The following is a 15,815-nucleotide window of genomic DNA, read 5'->3' on the forward strand; positions in this document are numbered from 1 at the left end:
CAGGGATTGAACCTGGGACCTTCAGCATGCCAAGCAGATGCTCTACCCACTGAGCTCCAGTCATTACACTTTCACACATGCTGAATAATGCACTTTCACTTCACTTTCGATGCCCTTTAGTGATCATTTGCAAATGGATTTTACTGCTTCACACAGTAAGATCCCATTCTCAAAAGGAACTGAAAGTGGATTGAAAGTATATTATTCAGATGTGTGAAAGTTCCCGATATGTCTCTCTTTGTGCTTATCGAGACTCCAAATTGCAGGTATTTGATTACTAGTCAAATTTCTCGCTGCCCAGTCTCTTTTCTTTCCACTTAATTATGCCATTGTCCTGAGGTTCCCAAAGCTGATTCATACATTACACTACAATAAGTCAGGATCCGGTTCAAGGAGATCAAAAGTAATAAACTTTTTCCAGACAGAGGAGATGAGGACATTTTTCAAGAGTTTCCAGCTCAAGCAGTTATATTATTAGGCACCTATCAGTCAAAACACGGTGATAATTGGATATGAAATGGTCTACAAAAGGAAGGAAAAAAGCAAATGTTTGTCTTTTCCTCCCATCAGAGTTGATCTGTGTAGATGATACCTGAATTCTCAGCAAAGTAGCCTCTGTTTTTGCAGATATAAAACACTGCTGACTTTCATATTCAAACCAAGGGAAAGTGACCTCTTTTAAATAATACCATGCTGCCAAATACCAAGATCTGAAAAGCTGGCCAAGCTTGCTTTATTTTATTTTTTTGAAAAAACTTTGTATTATGTTTTTGTAAACAGAAACATACAACAACTAAGGCATCATATAACAATTTTCCAGTATGTTAACACGGATAGAAAACCATCAATCATCATCCTAAGCTATCAACAGTTACGATTATCCACTAAAACAGGTCAACAATACAGTTATCTGTATTCCAGAGCTAAACTCAGGTAAACAGTCTTTAAAGATTTACAGCCACACATAGATGTCTGATTTCAGTAATGTCAGTTATCTAATAACAATGCAATAAGGACCAGAATTTATAATATGACCAACTTTCACAGTTTTCTCTATCTTTAGCCATTTTATCAGTGAAAGGATACCATTTGTCTCTGCTTACCACATTTGTATACTTTGAATATTTTTCTAACATGTAATAGTCCCATACTTTACTGTACCATTGTGATTTTGTCAGGGAGCATTTGTCCTTCCAATGTTGGGCTATGACTGCTTTAGCAGGGCCAAGCTTGCTTTGTATTGAACCACTAAAATTCAGACATGTTCCTCATTGGAACAAAGCTGCCACTACCCTGCTGAAAGAGGTCAGCTGCAACTGTCTAGTGTAGGAAGGTTTGAGCTTCCACAGTTTGTCCAACTGATTCAAACCACAAAGTCATCTCTCAACTGGCTCACATGCAATCCATTTTGGCTCCTGATGCTTCTCTTCATGACCATTCTGGTCCCTGGCATGTGCTATTAGACAAGGCTGTAGGACCATGGATATTATTAATGGAGAATTCTGTATGAAGCATTACTTTATGCTAACATGAAATACTTGGTTTATAAAGGGCTTTCGTCCTAAAGTGGTTCATGGGGTTCAATCCTCACTTCACAGAACAGAGTCATTTGACTCTAACCCATAATTTTTTTGTAATCCTTAGAGCAACTGTGTAAGGATACTACTATTCACCTGTTACTAAAAGTGGGGGGAAGGGGACTGAGAAACTTGGGCCTTCTGAATCCATAGCTTATTTGCTATTATGTTAACAAATGTTATAAGAGCAATTAGTACCCAAATCTTGAGTCTTAGACAAAAACTGAGTCCTCTCATGCTACACGATCAAATGAACCACACCTGAGATACTCACCTCCCATCTCTCACACTCAAATACTTTGGATCCAACAGCCTAAACAAATGGGAACCCTAATTAAAAAGAACCACCAGATCCATGAGCCATACTAGTGTGCGTATCTGTGTGTGTTGGGGATGGGGGGGAGCCAGCATCCTTAAATTGCTTATGATCTCAGACACCAGAACATTCTGGAACTGTCACTTCAGAAAAGAATTATGGCGCTATCATGACAAAGACACTCCCATTCTGTTTGCCTCAGGAGCAATTCTCAATGTCTCCTTTGGTCTACAGAGATTAATAGACTATGTTGTAAATGGCCTGTGCAAATTTACAACTCTGTTAACAAGAGGAAATAGAATTTCCCGAGCATATATATCATACATTTTTGCTTATTCTAGCTGCCAGGTGAAGAAAATTCCCAGTAGAGCCTTTTGTTTGATGTCACCCCCCCAAATTCTGACCCAACAGATCTCCCTCCCCCACTCCCCGTACTAGCCTCACACAGTTTGGATCCAGTGGCATCTTTAAGACCAACAAAGTTTTATTCAGGGTAGGAGCTTTCATGTGCACGCACACTTCGTCAGATACATAGAAATGGAAGTTAACAGTCCATTCATATAGGCAAACGGTGAACAGCAAATTAGCATTCAACATAATGATGTTTTAACAGATTCAAAGACCAATCAGGAATAAAAAAGCTATGTTTATATGGTCACCATTTGTTTGGATTTAATTACAGGGGAAAACACCGTGGAGCAAATAAATGTCAAAATAGGAGACTAATGTGTAAATGTATCCTTAATTGTGGAACACTAAGAGTAAATAACTGAGATCCTGTTGTTACTCTTCATTAATCTCCTCTCAAACATGGAGGTAACTAACAGCATACTTTTCTTTGAGGTGGGATGAATGGTTGTCTGTCACCAGATCAGAGAAATACATTCCAATATTCACTGCATTACATTACAATCACTATTCCAATCTACTACTCCAAATAAGAAATACACTAAAATAAAGACGATGTATAGACTTTCTTGATGAGAATACATATGCAAGGACTGAATGAGTTTAGCGTATGTAGTGAGATAAGAAACCAATATCCCTGTTAAGTCCTGGGGATTCTATTGTTCTGAGTATTGTAATAATTTGCAATTCAGCAATTTCCCTTTCCAGTCTGTTCCTGAAGTTCCTTTGCAAAAAAACCCCCAAAACACAGTTACTTTGAGGCCACCCCTTGAATGTCCTGTAAGGTTGAAGTGTTCTTCTACAGGTTTCTCAGTCTTGTGGTTCTCGATGCCAGATTTGTGTTCATTTAACCTTTGCCCTATGTAGAGAACCAAAGGGCATTGTTGCCATTTAATGGCATATACAGTGTTAGAAAATGAGCATGTGAATAAGCCTGAGATGGCATAGCTGATGTTTGGTCCGGTGACTGTATTGTCTAGGTATATATGGCAGCAAAGTTGGCATATGCATTTATTGCAAGCTCTAGTACCAGTGCCAGTGTCCAAATTAGATGCTACATTATTGTGGGTGAGGAGTTGTTTGAGATTGGGGGGGCTGTCTGTGTGCAAGAAAAGGTTTGCTCCCCAGTACTTGTGAAAGAGAACTGTCATTATCCAGTAGAGGTTGTAAGTTGCAGATGATACATTGAACTGTTTTGAGTTGAGACCTGTATGCTGGCAGAGTAATTAACACAGCAACAATGGACAACTTAATTAAAGAGTAGATAAAGGTTTATATAGGAATTAACATACTTGATAGTACAGAGGAGACACATAGATTGGTTCCTAACGACATCTCTAGCTGAAAGAGCAGGTAAAAGTAAGTGTGGAACTTCTGAGAAGTAGAAAGTTGCCCAGGAGGAGCAAGCTGGAGACAGAGAGAAGGTGCTGACATGACTGCCCCATCTAATTGTCTTCTTGCCGCCCCCTTCAGGGTCTTCTTCTCTTCTTTGTACACCAGACATTGTCTTTTCCAACATGAACTACATCCAACACAGGGCTGCTTGAGTACCTTGATGTTGTTTTGTTGTTGTTGTTGTTCAGTCGCACAGTCGAGTCCAACTCTTCGCGACCCCATGGACCAGATCATGCCAGGCCTTCCGGTCTTCCGTCATCCTCTGAAGTTTGCTCAACTTCATGTTCGTTGCATCGATGACACTGCCTAACCATCTCATCCTTTGCCGTCCCCGTCTTCTTTGACCTTCAATCTTTCCCAGCATCAGGGTCTTCTCCAGTGAGTGCTCCCTTCTTATTTGGTGGCCAAAGTATTTGAGCTTCAATTTCATTATCTGGCCTTCCAGGGAACAGTCAGGGTTGATTTCTTTTAGGATTGACTTATTTGATCTTCTTGCAGCCCAAGGGACTCTCAAGAGTCTTCTCCAGCACCATAGTTCAAAAGAATCTATTCTTCGGCGCTCGGCCTTCCTTATAGTCCAACTCTCGCAGCCATACATGACTACTGGGAATACCATTGCTTTGACCATGTGGACTTTTGTTGGCAGGGTGATGTCTCTACTTTTTATCATGCTGTTTAGGTTGCCATTGCTTTCCTCCCCAGGAGCAGGGGTCTTTTAATTTCATGGCTGCTGTCACAGTCTGCGGTGATCTGGGATCCCAGGGACGTGAAGTCTGTCACTACTTCCACGACTTCCCCTTCTATTTGCCAAGGAGTGATGGGGCCGGATGCCATGATCTTAGTTTTTTTGATGTTGAGCTTCAAGCCCACTTTTGCACTCTCCTCTTTCACTCTGGGCAAGAGGCTCTTAAGGTCCTTGATGTCAAACAACTAAAAATCCCCTCAAGGCTTCAATTTGAACTCATATTTAATACCAACCCTGATTTAAACAGCAGCATGGTAAAAGTCCTGTGTTCACAAGTTACAGTGAACAGATGTACAATCCATGTAGTATATATTTGATTTTTCTTTATATGTGCGTTGAATAATTCGCATGCTATATTTAACCATTCTCATGCTATATTTAGCCCCTGTATAGATCGATGGTACGTCCTCATTTGGAGTACTGTGTACAGTTCTGGTCACCACACCTCAAAAAGGATATTATAGCATTGGGAAAAGTGCAGAAAAAGGCAACTAGAATGATAAAAGGGTTGGAACATTTCTCTATGAAGAAAGGTTAAAGCGCTTGGGGCTCTTTAGCTTGGAGAAACGACGGCTGAGGGGTGACATGATCGAGGTTTATAAGATTATGCATGGGATAGAGCAGGTTGAGAAAGAGGCACTTTTCTCCCTTTCTCACAATACAAGAACTCGTGGGCACTCCATGAAATTGCTAAGCGGTCAGGTTAGAACAGATAAAAGGAAATACTTCTTCACCCAAAGAGTGATTAACACATGGAATTCACTGCCGCAGGAGGTGGTGGTGGTGGCTCCAAGCATGGATGGCTTCAAGAGGGAATTGGATAAACATATGGAGCAGAGGTCCATCAGAGGCTGTTAGCCACAAGGTATAGATAGGAACTGTCTGGGGCAAGTGATGCATTCTTGGTGCTTGGGGGGGGGGCAACAGTGGGAGGGCTTCTAGTGTCCTGGTCCCACTGGTGGACCTCCTGAGGGCACCTGCTATTATTGGCCACTGTGTGACGTGTTGGACTAGATGGGCCATTGGCCTGATCCAACATTGCCTTCTCTTATGTTCTTATGTTCTTAACGCATGTACAGCTGAACATATGATTGAAAACCTATATTTAGCCAGGTATTGGTCTCTGGTTTCATGTACAATGTGTATTGGCTCTTGTTTACAAACAGGTGTATACATGTACATACAAGATGAATATGCATTCACTGTAACATGTGAACAAGGCTAGAGTGGCTTGAGCAGAGGTGTCAAAGTCGTTTGTTACACAGGCTGGATCTGACATTGAAGTTACTTTGGCAGGCTGGGCCATGTCTGCCATAAAATGCAATGCTAGGTACCAGAGATATAAACTTTATAAATGAGACAAACCAAATTAACAATATTATTTTTTACTCAAAATACAAACAAAATAAATTGATTTCTAGGAGTGAAAGCAATTGATTTACTGGGGAATCCACAAAAGCCCCAGTAAGTGTATTTAATCATATGCAAGACTAAGGTTTTTCCATACCTGCCCCATAGCCATTTTCTTTCACTTCTTGACAGCTTTGACCACACACACCTTTATATCAATGCTCCCTCTAAGCTGTGGAGCCTTGTGAGCAAAAATTCTACGTTGTGAGCTACTGGCATTAAAGTTGAGAGCAAGCAATTTGGCTAATGCACCAATTAGTTTGCTCTTCAGCCATCCTTCCTGAGCTAAGACAAAAAAGTGTGAGCCAGAGGCTAGAAAACTGTGAGCTAGCTCACAGTAACTCAGCTTAGAGGGAACACTGCTTAACGTGTGCACCTGCGTGTCCGCTCCCCCCCCAGCAGCCTCCTGCCTTCTCTCTCTTGCACCAGTTGCTTGAAGGCCAGATAAGAACCCTGGATGGGCTGGTTCTGGCCCCCAGGCCACATGTTTGACACCCCTGGGTTAGAGTGTAGGAACAGGATATGGGACACCCAGATTCAAATCCCTATTATGCCATTGGGTGAGCTTGGGCTAGGCTGAGAAAGAGTGATTGGCCATCTCACAGGATGGTTGCTGTGAGGATGAAACAGGAGAATGATACTTTAAGCTGTTTTGGAAACCCACTGGGGAGAAAGAAGAAATATCAAAATAAATAGCTGAAATAACTAGACGGAGGGTTACAGGATGTATTACAAGATTTAATACTGAACTGGGATATATCTGTATCATTCACAAGACTGAAATCTATAACCTTCCCTGTCTGCCCCCCCAGCCAGAACAGGAATTCATGCCACCTCCTTCCCTCACCAATACACCAGATCCCAACGCCAGCTAAAGAAGTGGCTAAATGTACAGTTCTGTTTTTTTACATTGTAGAATAAAGCTGCCCCTCATCAAGCTACAGGCTAAATGAACTTTGATCAAAATGACACAACTGTAGAAGATCGTCATAGGGAGCAATCTTAAGCAAGCCTATTCCAGAGTTATTTTATTCAATGGCACACTTGCTCTTACGACTGGACTACGAACCGCAAGACCAGCTCCAGTAAATGCAGCACATGTGCTCTACTCAGCCACACTGGTGGCATGACTTGTTAGTAGACACAGCCCTTCAGTCTGAAGCAGCAGTTTTACTCTAGGCAGAGGGATGTTACACTCACATTCCAGTACTAATATTAAGGTACTCATTAGTAATCCAGGCCCTTGGCAAAGCTCAGAAGCCGTTGGTTGCCAGGACAGCCTTAATTACTGACACAAACATCCGTTAGCATGAAAAGCATTCCCCATGCGCCTCTGATCCAGGGCTGGCTTATCCCATTAGTCAAGCTGGGAGCTACAGCAATGGTATGTTGGCAGAGACAAAAGTGCCACATTCAAGGACATGTAGTCCAAATTCTATAGGAATAAACAGAAAGCACCTTCTCAGGCCATCCCCACAGCTGCCTTCCTTTTTCCTAACCAACATGTAGCAGACCCCCGTTGAAGGCAATCATTGAAGGCAATCGGACGTTTAATGCTGTAAGTAGAGAGATGCAATTGCCCTCCCTGTCAGCTCTTTTTGACTACTTAGTCAACTGCATTCTGAAAATAAAGCAATAAGCAGTCCTTGTTGAAAGGGTCCGAAATCTACATGACAAAGAACTTCGGAGCTGTTACTGTACTGGATGCAAATCCCAAAGCTGAAATCCAGAAATGTTACCATGAGAAAACCTGCCCTATTGTTTGCACAGAACTATACAATGCGTTAGTATTTAGAACTAGTAAGCTGTGTAAAAGCCCAAGGTATTATTTTTCCTGTGGGGACATCTTGTGGCCAGTTTCCATATTTACAGTGTTGAATATTATTTGAGACCGGACTTAAAACATGTCACAGCTGCTGTTATAAAGTGCAAAAGCATCATCTGCTACGAAACAACCTGCAACTCACAGATTAAGATGTCATAATCTATAGTACCAAATTATGCTGTCCAAGGAACAGGTGTAGCGAGTCAGCATTAGCACAGAGGTGACAAATACCCCTTAACTATGTGGAAGGTAACCTAGAACATCAATCCTTTCTATGAAACAGTTTTAGAACACCTCATTGTACTAATAAGTTTACAAAGGACTCTAAATATAGGCTGGATGCAGTGAATTGAGAATAAAAGGCATTAGATAAATGGACTTCTCTTACTTCCCCTTGTCCCCCTCCCATTTCCAAGGGTCAGGGAACCCTTTGAACAGTAACATGGAAGGCTGAAGGAAGGTGGTGAATCAACCCAAAGTATTGTACAAGCTCTTGCTCACTTTGTGGAAATGCTCGTGTACACACACACACACGACTTCTACCCATTCCCTCTCAGTCCTCAGCAGCCTGCACTGCACCCAAAGGAGCACGGGGCCATTAGAAGCAGCTTTTCATGGGGGGAAGTGAAGGAGACCCATCTGCAGTCTTCGGAGGGGACTGATCACATGAAACTGCCTTATACTGAATCAGGTCCTGGGTCCATCAAAGTCAGTATTGCCTATGCAGACTGGAAGCCGCTCTCCAAGGTCTCAGGAAGAGGTCTTTCGTGTCACCTGGCTGTTCATACGGCTCCTCTTCATTTAATTATAAAGGCAGCATCTATTTTTTTTTTCCTTGCCCTACAGTACATCTCTTGAACTGGAAGATAGTTTCAGAGAGTAGCCGTATTTGGTCTACAGAAGACCTAGATCTGAGTCCAGTAGCACCTTAGAGATCAACAAGATTTTCAGTATCAACCCTTGAGTCAAAAAGCTCCCTTTGTCAGATACAAGCTGCTGACTCTTAAGCATGAACTAAAAAGGTCTCTCAGGACATGGGCAAATCATTTCCTCTGCACAGGAGCCAATAACCTTAATCCCAAACAAGAGATATGTCTTGTTGGTTACCCCTTCCCTTGTCACAGCAGGTCCTCCTCAAACACATCTTTAGGAGGATTTAAAAACACACATCACATTAATTTTATATTGCAAGGAAGTTTATCGCCTTCTGATACAACATACAGGTGCTTGTTGATTGGAGCAGTGTTACACCCATTTGGAGAAGTCATATAATTTTACATTCCCATCATATTGTATGGTTTAAAAGGGCAAGCCAACCAAGTTTTATCAACAGTACTGAAGGCTCTTCTGCAAAGCAGAACACAATGGAAGTTACATCCAGAAACCCTTGTAACAACTGGCATTTCATAGCTTTAACAGTGTATTCAACTCCTATTTTTAGAGTAAGTTCAGACAAAATGCACTTTTTCTGAACAGGAATGGGAAAGAATGTCCGTACACTGTTTTGTGCACAGCTTGGTCACAAAAAGCAGCAGATTCAAACAGTCTATTTGTTATACGTACGGGTTCAACAAACCGGCATGCCTCGCCTCACCAATATGTGGGAGTGAGGAAAAGAGCTAATTTTTGTGTAAGACAATTTCAGCTACACAAAAAAATAATGGGAAAGCAGTCCCTTCACTGAGGCAAAACATTTATACAATAAAAATGAGAGTCTGTAACAAAAACGTTTGACTGCTTGTTTTTATAAAAATATTATATGCACATATAAAACAAATTCTAAGCAACACAGCTTTTACTTTGACATGCACTTTCAGTCTACTATAAAGTCTATTTCAAACTGCATATTGACAAAAGTGAGGTACCCTTTTTTTTTGGGGGGGGGTCACTGCATCTAGAAGAAGAAGCCATACAGTTTCACAGAAAGGCTTCCTCAGTAGCAGTGAGTCCCAACCAAGTTATACTTCAACAGTAAGTCTAGCAAATCTATACTGAAGTGATGCTGGATTCCTTAACAAAATAAGCCCTTTCTGGCCTTCTGGCTGATCCAGCAACATCCTCAGTAGTCCTGTCAGGCTAACAAAACCTAGAGCTTCCCCACAGCCAAAGGCCAATGAGAAGTCCCCCTGAGCGACAAATCCTAAGAGAACTCTGGAACAGTGGGATGTCGCATCTGGCAGTGGCTCAGGCCATAAGCCTAGAATTAGATCCTCTTGCTCGGTTGGGGTTATGTTCATGGTACTAGACATAATATTTTGGACTGCCTTCCCAGTCTTCGCCCTCTTTTTCATTTCCTTTTGTTTTAAAACCATTTTCTTGAAGACATCGCTGTGTTTAGGTTCCTGTGGACCACAGAAGTTTTTGTCTTTGCTTAGCTGAAGTAGATCTTCTTTTGATGGGATGCAGATCATGGCGTGCAATTCAGGGCTACCTTTTTTAAGAAGGGTCAAGCAGACCCAGACTAGTGCCCTAGGATAGCATTGAACAACAGGCAAGAGGGCATCTTCAGTCAATTCCTGCTACAACTTGGAAGCACGGTGCCGGATCTTTTGAGCTTTGACACGCGCAGGCTGACACCAGGCTGAGACCTGCCGTAGTAGTTTCCTGCTCCTATTGAAAGGATACCTCATATTAGCTCATCCTGTAATGCAGTATACATGTTTTACTGAGATGGGTAACTGCTAATATTCATACCAGCAACACATCCATATTCTGTTGCTAAATTTGCCAAGTGGGTGTGAGTGTGTATACACATGGAATAAAAACATCAGGTCTGCACAGACCTTGGGCCATGGCCGATGGTGCAAACTCAGGTAAAAGTATATTTTATTACTCAGTTAAATTTCCAAAAATTCCCACTGCGTTTCGCCAACAGGCTTTGTCAGGGGAATCTGTTCGTCTTGCAGTAGTTCAAAAAGAGTAAAAGATCAGGGTTTAAATGAAACAGTGCACTCCACATGTGTACAGAAGACCGAAGCATCATCTTTTGCAGTCGGTGGGGGCACACACAGAATCCATGTTGAGTGAACTGGTAGAATGACTTGAAAAGTTGACAATTAAGAGCATCACAGTTGGCTTGCACCCTGAACGAAGCCGCATACTTGTGAGAGGAGGCGAGAGCTATGGCAAGCAACGGAATGCCTCCCCCCCACAACAACAAAACCCATTACTAGTTGTGCAACACAGGTGGAAGAGGTGGGGGAAGGGCCATGGCTCAGTGGCAGAGCATCTGCTTTGCATCCAGAAGGCTCTGCCACTCCTTTTAACCTGCAGGCTCCTCCCTCTACTCCCCTCAGATGGCCCCACCCCCTGCATTTCCCGTTTCTTTCTCCGTTGCCATTTCCTCTTCCCCAGTCGCATGGAGTGTGGCTGCCTGGGGCTGACAGGCCACAGCTCAGCAATTGAGCTCCACCCAATGCTTTGATAGGTGTATTCTTGCGCCTGGCTGCCTGGCCCCTTGTGGCTCCAAAGCCAGGACAGTCCTGCCATGCCACACTGGTGTGAGTGCCTGCCCTCATGGCCCTTCTGCCTGCTACTAGGTACTAGACTGGGCCCCTCTCGCCCCCTAATGGCATGCAGCTGCCACAACACCATTTAGAAATAGTGGATGAATTCATTTGGAGAGCAGTTGCTTTTCTGTATGGGCTGTAATGGAGTTATGAGAAATTTGAGAGAAGTTATGTTAGGGCTAGAGGTTAGTTTTTTGGTTTGGTGATGACAACCAGGGCTACCTGATATTTATACACTACAATGCTTTAGTGACAACTTGAACAAAATCACAAGAGAAACTTTAAGAGGTTTAGACTGGGCCCCTCTCGCCCCCTAATGGCATGCAGCTGCCACAACACCATTTAGAAATAGTGGATGAATTCATTTGGAGAGCAGTTGCTTTTCTGTATGGGCTGTAATGGAGTTATGAGAAATTTGAGAGAAGTTATGTTAGGGCTAGAGGTTAGTTTTTTGGTTTGGTGATGACAACCAGGGCTACCTGATATTTATACACTACAATGCTTGAGTGACAACTTGAACAAAATCACAAGAAAAACTTTAAGAGCTTAGAACTAGGTTTGCTGGCAGCATTAAGTAGATAATATGGTCATTAAAATACAAAAGCCTGAAGGCTGAAAAATAAGCCTGGCTCCTAAGTTTTAGAGCCAAAGAAAATTTAAGGGAGCCCTAAGGGGATGCTGTGCTCCGAGGCTCACTTCCATCCCAAGACAGCTACGGGCCAGTCTCCAAGAATAATTCTTGCCGGCCAGAATTGTATTTCTCCTCATTTATTTATCTGAGGTATTTATATTCCACTTTTCTCCTCAGTGGGGATCCAGAGCTGCTCACAACATTGTTCTCCCTCTATTTTATCCTCACAATGGCCCTGTGAGTAAGATGAAAGCTGAGTGTGTGGCTGGCCCAAGGTCACCCAGCCAGCTTCCATGGCAGAGTGGTGACTGGAACGCAGGCCACCCAGATCCTAGGTCAAACCACCGCACCACGCTGCCCCAACAGATAAATCAGGGATTTGTTCCACATACCTGAGGACACAAAAGGCACAATCTGATGTCGTTTCATCTTTCTCACACGGATCTGTCATGCCAGTCACATTTTCCACCTGCATGTTGTCTTGGGAAGACGCATCCATCTCTGTCCTCAACTGGCCTGTCAAGGGGCCACGAGAAGCCTCTCCTCCTTCAGCAGCCGAGTCCCCACTGCCCAGGACTGATGAGCCCTCAGCTCTCTGGCCAGCTTCATGCTGAACCTTCCAATCCAGGGTGAGCTTCTCCCAGGGGCAGAAAAACGGTGCCAGGGTCCCATGTTTAACGTAATTCGCTCTTTTCGCAGGAGGACGCCTGTGGCAAAGGAACAACATCTCCTCTTCAGAAGGCGTGAAAGAACATTCTAATGCAAATAGAAGTTACCTTCGTACAAACTTTTGCTCAATCAAAGATGGGTGATGGAAAGTGTCGTCAAGTCATGGCTGACTTATGGCGACCCCCGTAGGGTTTTCAAGGCAAGAGACGTTCAGGGGTGGTTTGCCATGGCCTGCTGCCTCTGCATCCCTTCCAAATACTAGCCAGGGTGGACCCTGCTTAGCTTCTGGGATCTGACAAGATAGGGCTAGCCTGGGCTATCTAGGTGAGGTCAGTCTAAGATTACTTTTAATTGGAATTTCCCCCTAATTATTAACTGAACCAAAGTACTTTGTCTTAACATACTGAGTTAGTATTTAAAGTCTGTTTGGGTCCTGCCAACCTAGCAGTTCGAAAGCAAGAAATTGCAACTAGATAAATAGGTACCACTTCAGTGGGAAGGTAACAGCATTCTGTGCGCCTTGGTGTTTAGTCATGCCGGCCACATGACCATGGAAACGTCTTTGGACAGCGCTGGCTCTTCGGCTTTGAAACGGAGAGGAGCACCGCAACCCTAGAGTCGGATTCGACTGGCTTTTGAGCAAGGGAACCTTTACCTTTACCTTGGGTCTTTCACAGCAGGTTTTCCTGAAGAGTTATCACAGCTAGAATTTACCAAAACTTTGCTTACAATTAGTTTGATAAAATGCTTTAATGTAGAAGTTACTTACTAGTTACATGTATATTGTACATCATGGCCAGCTCATCCACAGTTCCAAAAGGAGCCTTTAAGATCAAAGCAATTCACTTCAGACACTTACCTCTTAAATTTTTCCAGAAGATCCCTCTCTACTTCTCTAGCAAACTGGATACCAGCAGGACAGTCTGGGTAGTCACTGGGAACATGAGGAGTTCTTTTATACAGGGAATGTTTCAGACCCTCCTGCAAGCCGCCCACTCGTGCACCTCGATAGATCTACAAGGCAAGAGCATTTTATTATCTCAGACACTTCTAACGGCAAGACCGTGCCTTTCTCTTTTTCAACTATTTTCCCTCCTTTTCCATTATCAAGTGGAGGTTTTAATACAGTCAGATACCGTGGCATCAATCAACAAGGGTACAACATGAAAAGAAAAATCCACAGAAATTAAGACCAGATGGAAGACCTACCTAGAGTGAAAAAAAGAAAAGAAAGGACATTCAGTGGAAGATTAAGACTTTGTGCCCCTGGCTGGGATGAAAAGATTAAGATTAAAAGGGAGGGAGGGAGGGAGGGAGGAAAGGGATGAAATTGTATATAGCTACAAATATTTGATGTAACAGACTAAACAAACAATAAAAAATATTTTTTTTTAAGTGGAGGTTTTAAACTAGTTCAAAAAGAATGACTCCTAATTGAAGACTAACAGTTTAGTACAAAAACATCAAAGTAAGATTCGCCAATAACCCAATATGGACTGTTTTACTATACAGCAGTACCATCACAAAATCTCTCATCTGTAGAGAGAATAAAACAAAATACAGACACAACCTCCATGGTGATATAATTCATAAGCAGTGCGAGGATCTAAATAAGAGTAGAACAAGGCCGTGTTCCTAAAGACAGAGCTTGCAGGAGGTCTAAGAAAGGGAAAAAAGGGAATTTCACAATACTTCACCAACCTTCACTGTAACATTCCTAGAGAAACAGGTTTACATTAGAAGTTATTCTGGATTTACCACCTGCAACTTTTGCTTTCCATTTTTTGCATTTTTTTATTACAAAAATACCACTTCAATCCCTTTCCTGTAGGATTTCTGCATCACAAATACACGCTCGAGCACTTGCTTTCACTCAAGCACAGCTGACGTAATGCAGATGTCCTTTGACTTGCATTTATGTTTTTACAAGACAAGTGAACTTCCATGTAAAAACTCTAGGAAACAAAGGGAGCCATCCATTTTGGGAATGCAGAAATGCATTGCAAGAGACCTCTGAGCACCTGAGACTAGAGGATTGGGTGAGAGTCCCCCCCCCCAAAAAAAGCATCAATAAAAATGAGACCCAGCACATGTGCCGAAATTCTGCTCCTTCTGGTGGCTCCACTGGTCCAAGAACAGGATATGCCAAGTCAGTCAGTAGACAAAGCATTTTCCAGTTCGTGGAGGCATATCCCATCTCTTCTAACAGACCAGAGTCATACTGCTGAACAGCACAAGGTATACCAAAAATTAGTTGTGTGCATTTGTTGCAGTCTGGGCAACAGTCTACACAGAGAGGGAGGGAAGGTGAATCAAGGCAGTTTCTGGGCCCCTTTTGACTCCTCCCCTCCAGTAGCTTTTACTGCCGCCACCAAGTGGATACCTTTTGTCCCTTCCCCACAGCTACCTCCACCCATCAGCCTTTTCTTTATATCTTTATAGGGGCTGACCAAACTCACCATGAATTATCAGAGGGTGGGATAACTTCAGACACAGGGTAGGAAAAGCTTCAGACACAGGGTAGGAAAAGCTTCAGAGACCAACATGCTTACAAAACACATCAAGATTTTATTGATATTTTTAAAAGCATGAATATATACTAGAAAAAAACCATCTTTGAGTAGTTTCCACACACAAAAAAAATCTAAGAACATTCCAGTAAGGAAGCTAGGATAAACGTATCCAAGTCAAGCCTAACCAAAGTGTTTCCTGTCCTGGCTGGTGATAAAATACAGCCACTCCCCTTTAGTTCAACTTCATCCTTGTACCAGCCGAGCTCCCCCAGAGAGATTTCTTCTCAGCTCTTGCCCCCTTGGTGCTCTGACTCACCATTATTTCATCTGCCTCCTCACTGCTTCGTTCCTCTTGTTTATATATCTTAGCTCTTGTAATCCCACCCAGATCTCAGCCAATCAGTGAAGGAAGCCCTACATTCTCAAAACCGCCTTTGAGTTGCATTTCTCCAGCCCAGCAAGACAGCTTTGTCTTGGTGTCTCTTTCCAATGAACTCTGTGTGGAACTGAGAACAATTTCCTCCCCCCTAAAGGCAATCTTATTAAACATACCAAGAGCTAAATGCAAATATATGGTGGAGATTGTTCCATTCCTTCACAGGATTAAATAATCCAGCCACGGTAAACCAGTATTGTAAGTGAATGGGAAAATCAGAAACACATCAGAGCAATTAATGTCAATTTCCCCCTGTATTTCAAACTGAAGGACCACTTACAAGAGGAAGCCAGAAAGCCATGCCCCAACCTTTGGGCAGCAAAATATCCCAGCCACTTCCCCAGCCTGGCCAATCTTCTCCAGCTATTTTTCCAGGCTGCT

General features: G+C 42.8%; 1 protein-coding gene across 1 annotated transcript in view; it reads right to left on the minus strand.

The window, feature by feature from the left end:
- Positions 1 to 9,558: 9,558 nt before the first annotated feature.
- Positions 9,559 to 15,815, minus strand: part of POP1 (POP1 homolog, ribonuclease P/MRP subunit) — a 20,269-nt gene continuing 14,012 nt past the window's right edge. Inside the window, exons 12-15 of the mRNA XM_015405860.1 lie at positions 15,715 to 15,813; positions 13,345 to 13,499; positions 12,209 to 12,523; positions 9,559 to 10,286 (exon numbers count right to left, since the gene is read on the minus strand). Coding sequence (XP_015261346.1) covers positions 10,196 to 10,286; positions 12,209 to 12,523; positions 13,345 to 13,499; positions 15,715 to 15,813 — 660 coding nt within the window. The 3' untranslated portion in view covers positions 9,559 to 10,195. The remainder of the gene's footprint in view (positions 10,287 to 12,208; positions 12,524 to 13,344; positions 13,500 to 15,714; positions 15,814 to 15,815) is intronic.

Source organism: Gekko japonicus, unplaced genomic scaffold (assembly GCF_001447785.1).
Source record: "Gekko japonicus isolate JY-2015 unplaced genomic scaffold, Gekko_japonicus_V1.1 scaffold232, whole genome shotgun sequence".
Lineage (NCBI taxonomy): Eukaryota > Metazoa > Chordata > Lepidosauria > Squamata > Gekkonidae > Gekko > Gekko japonicus.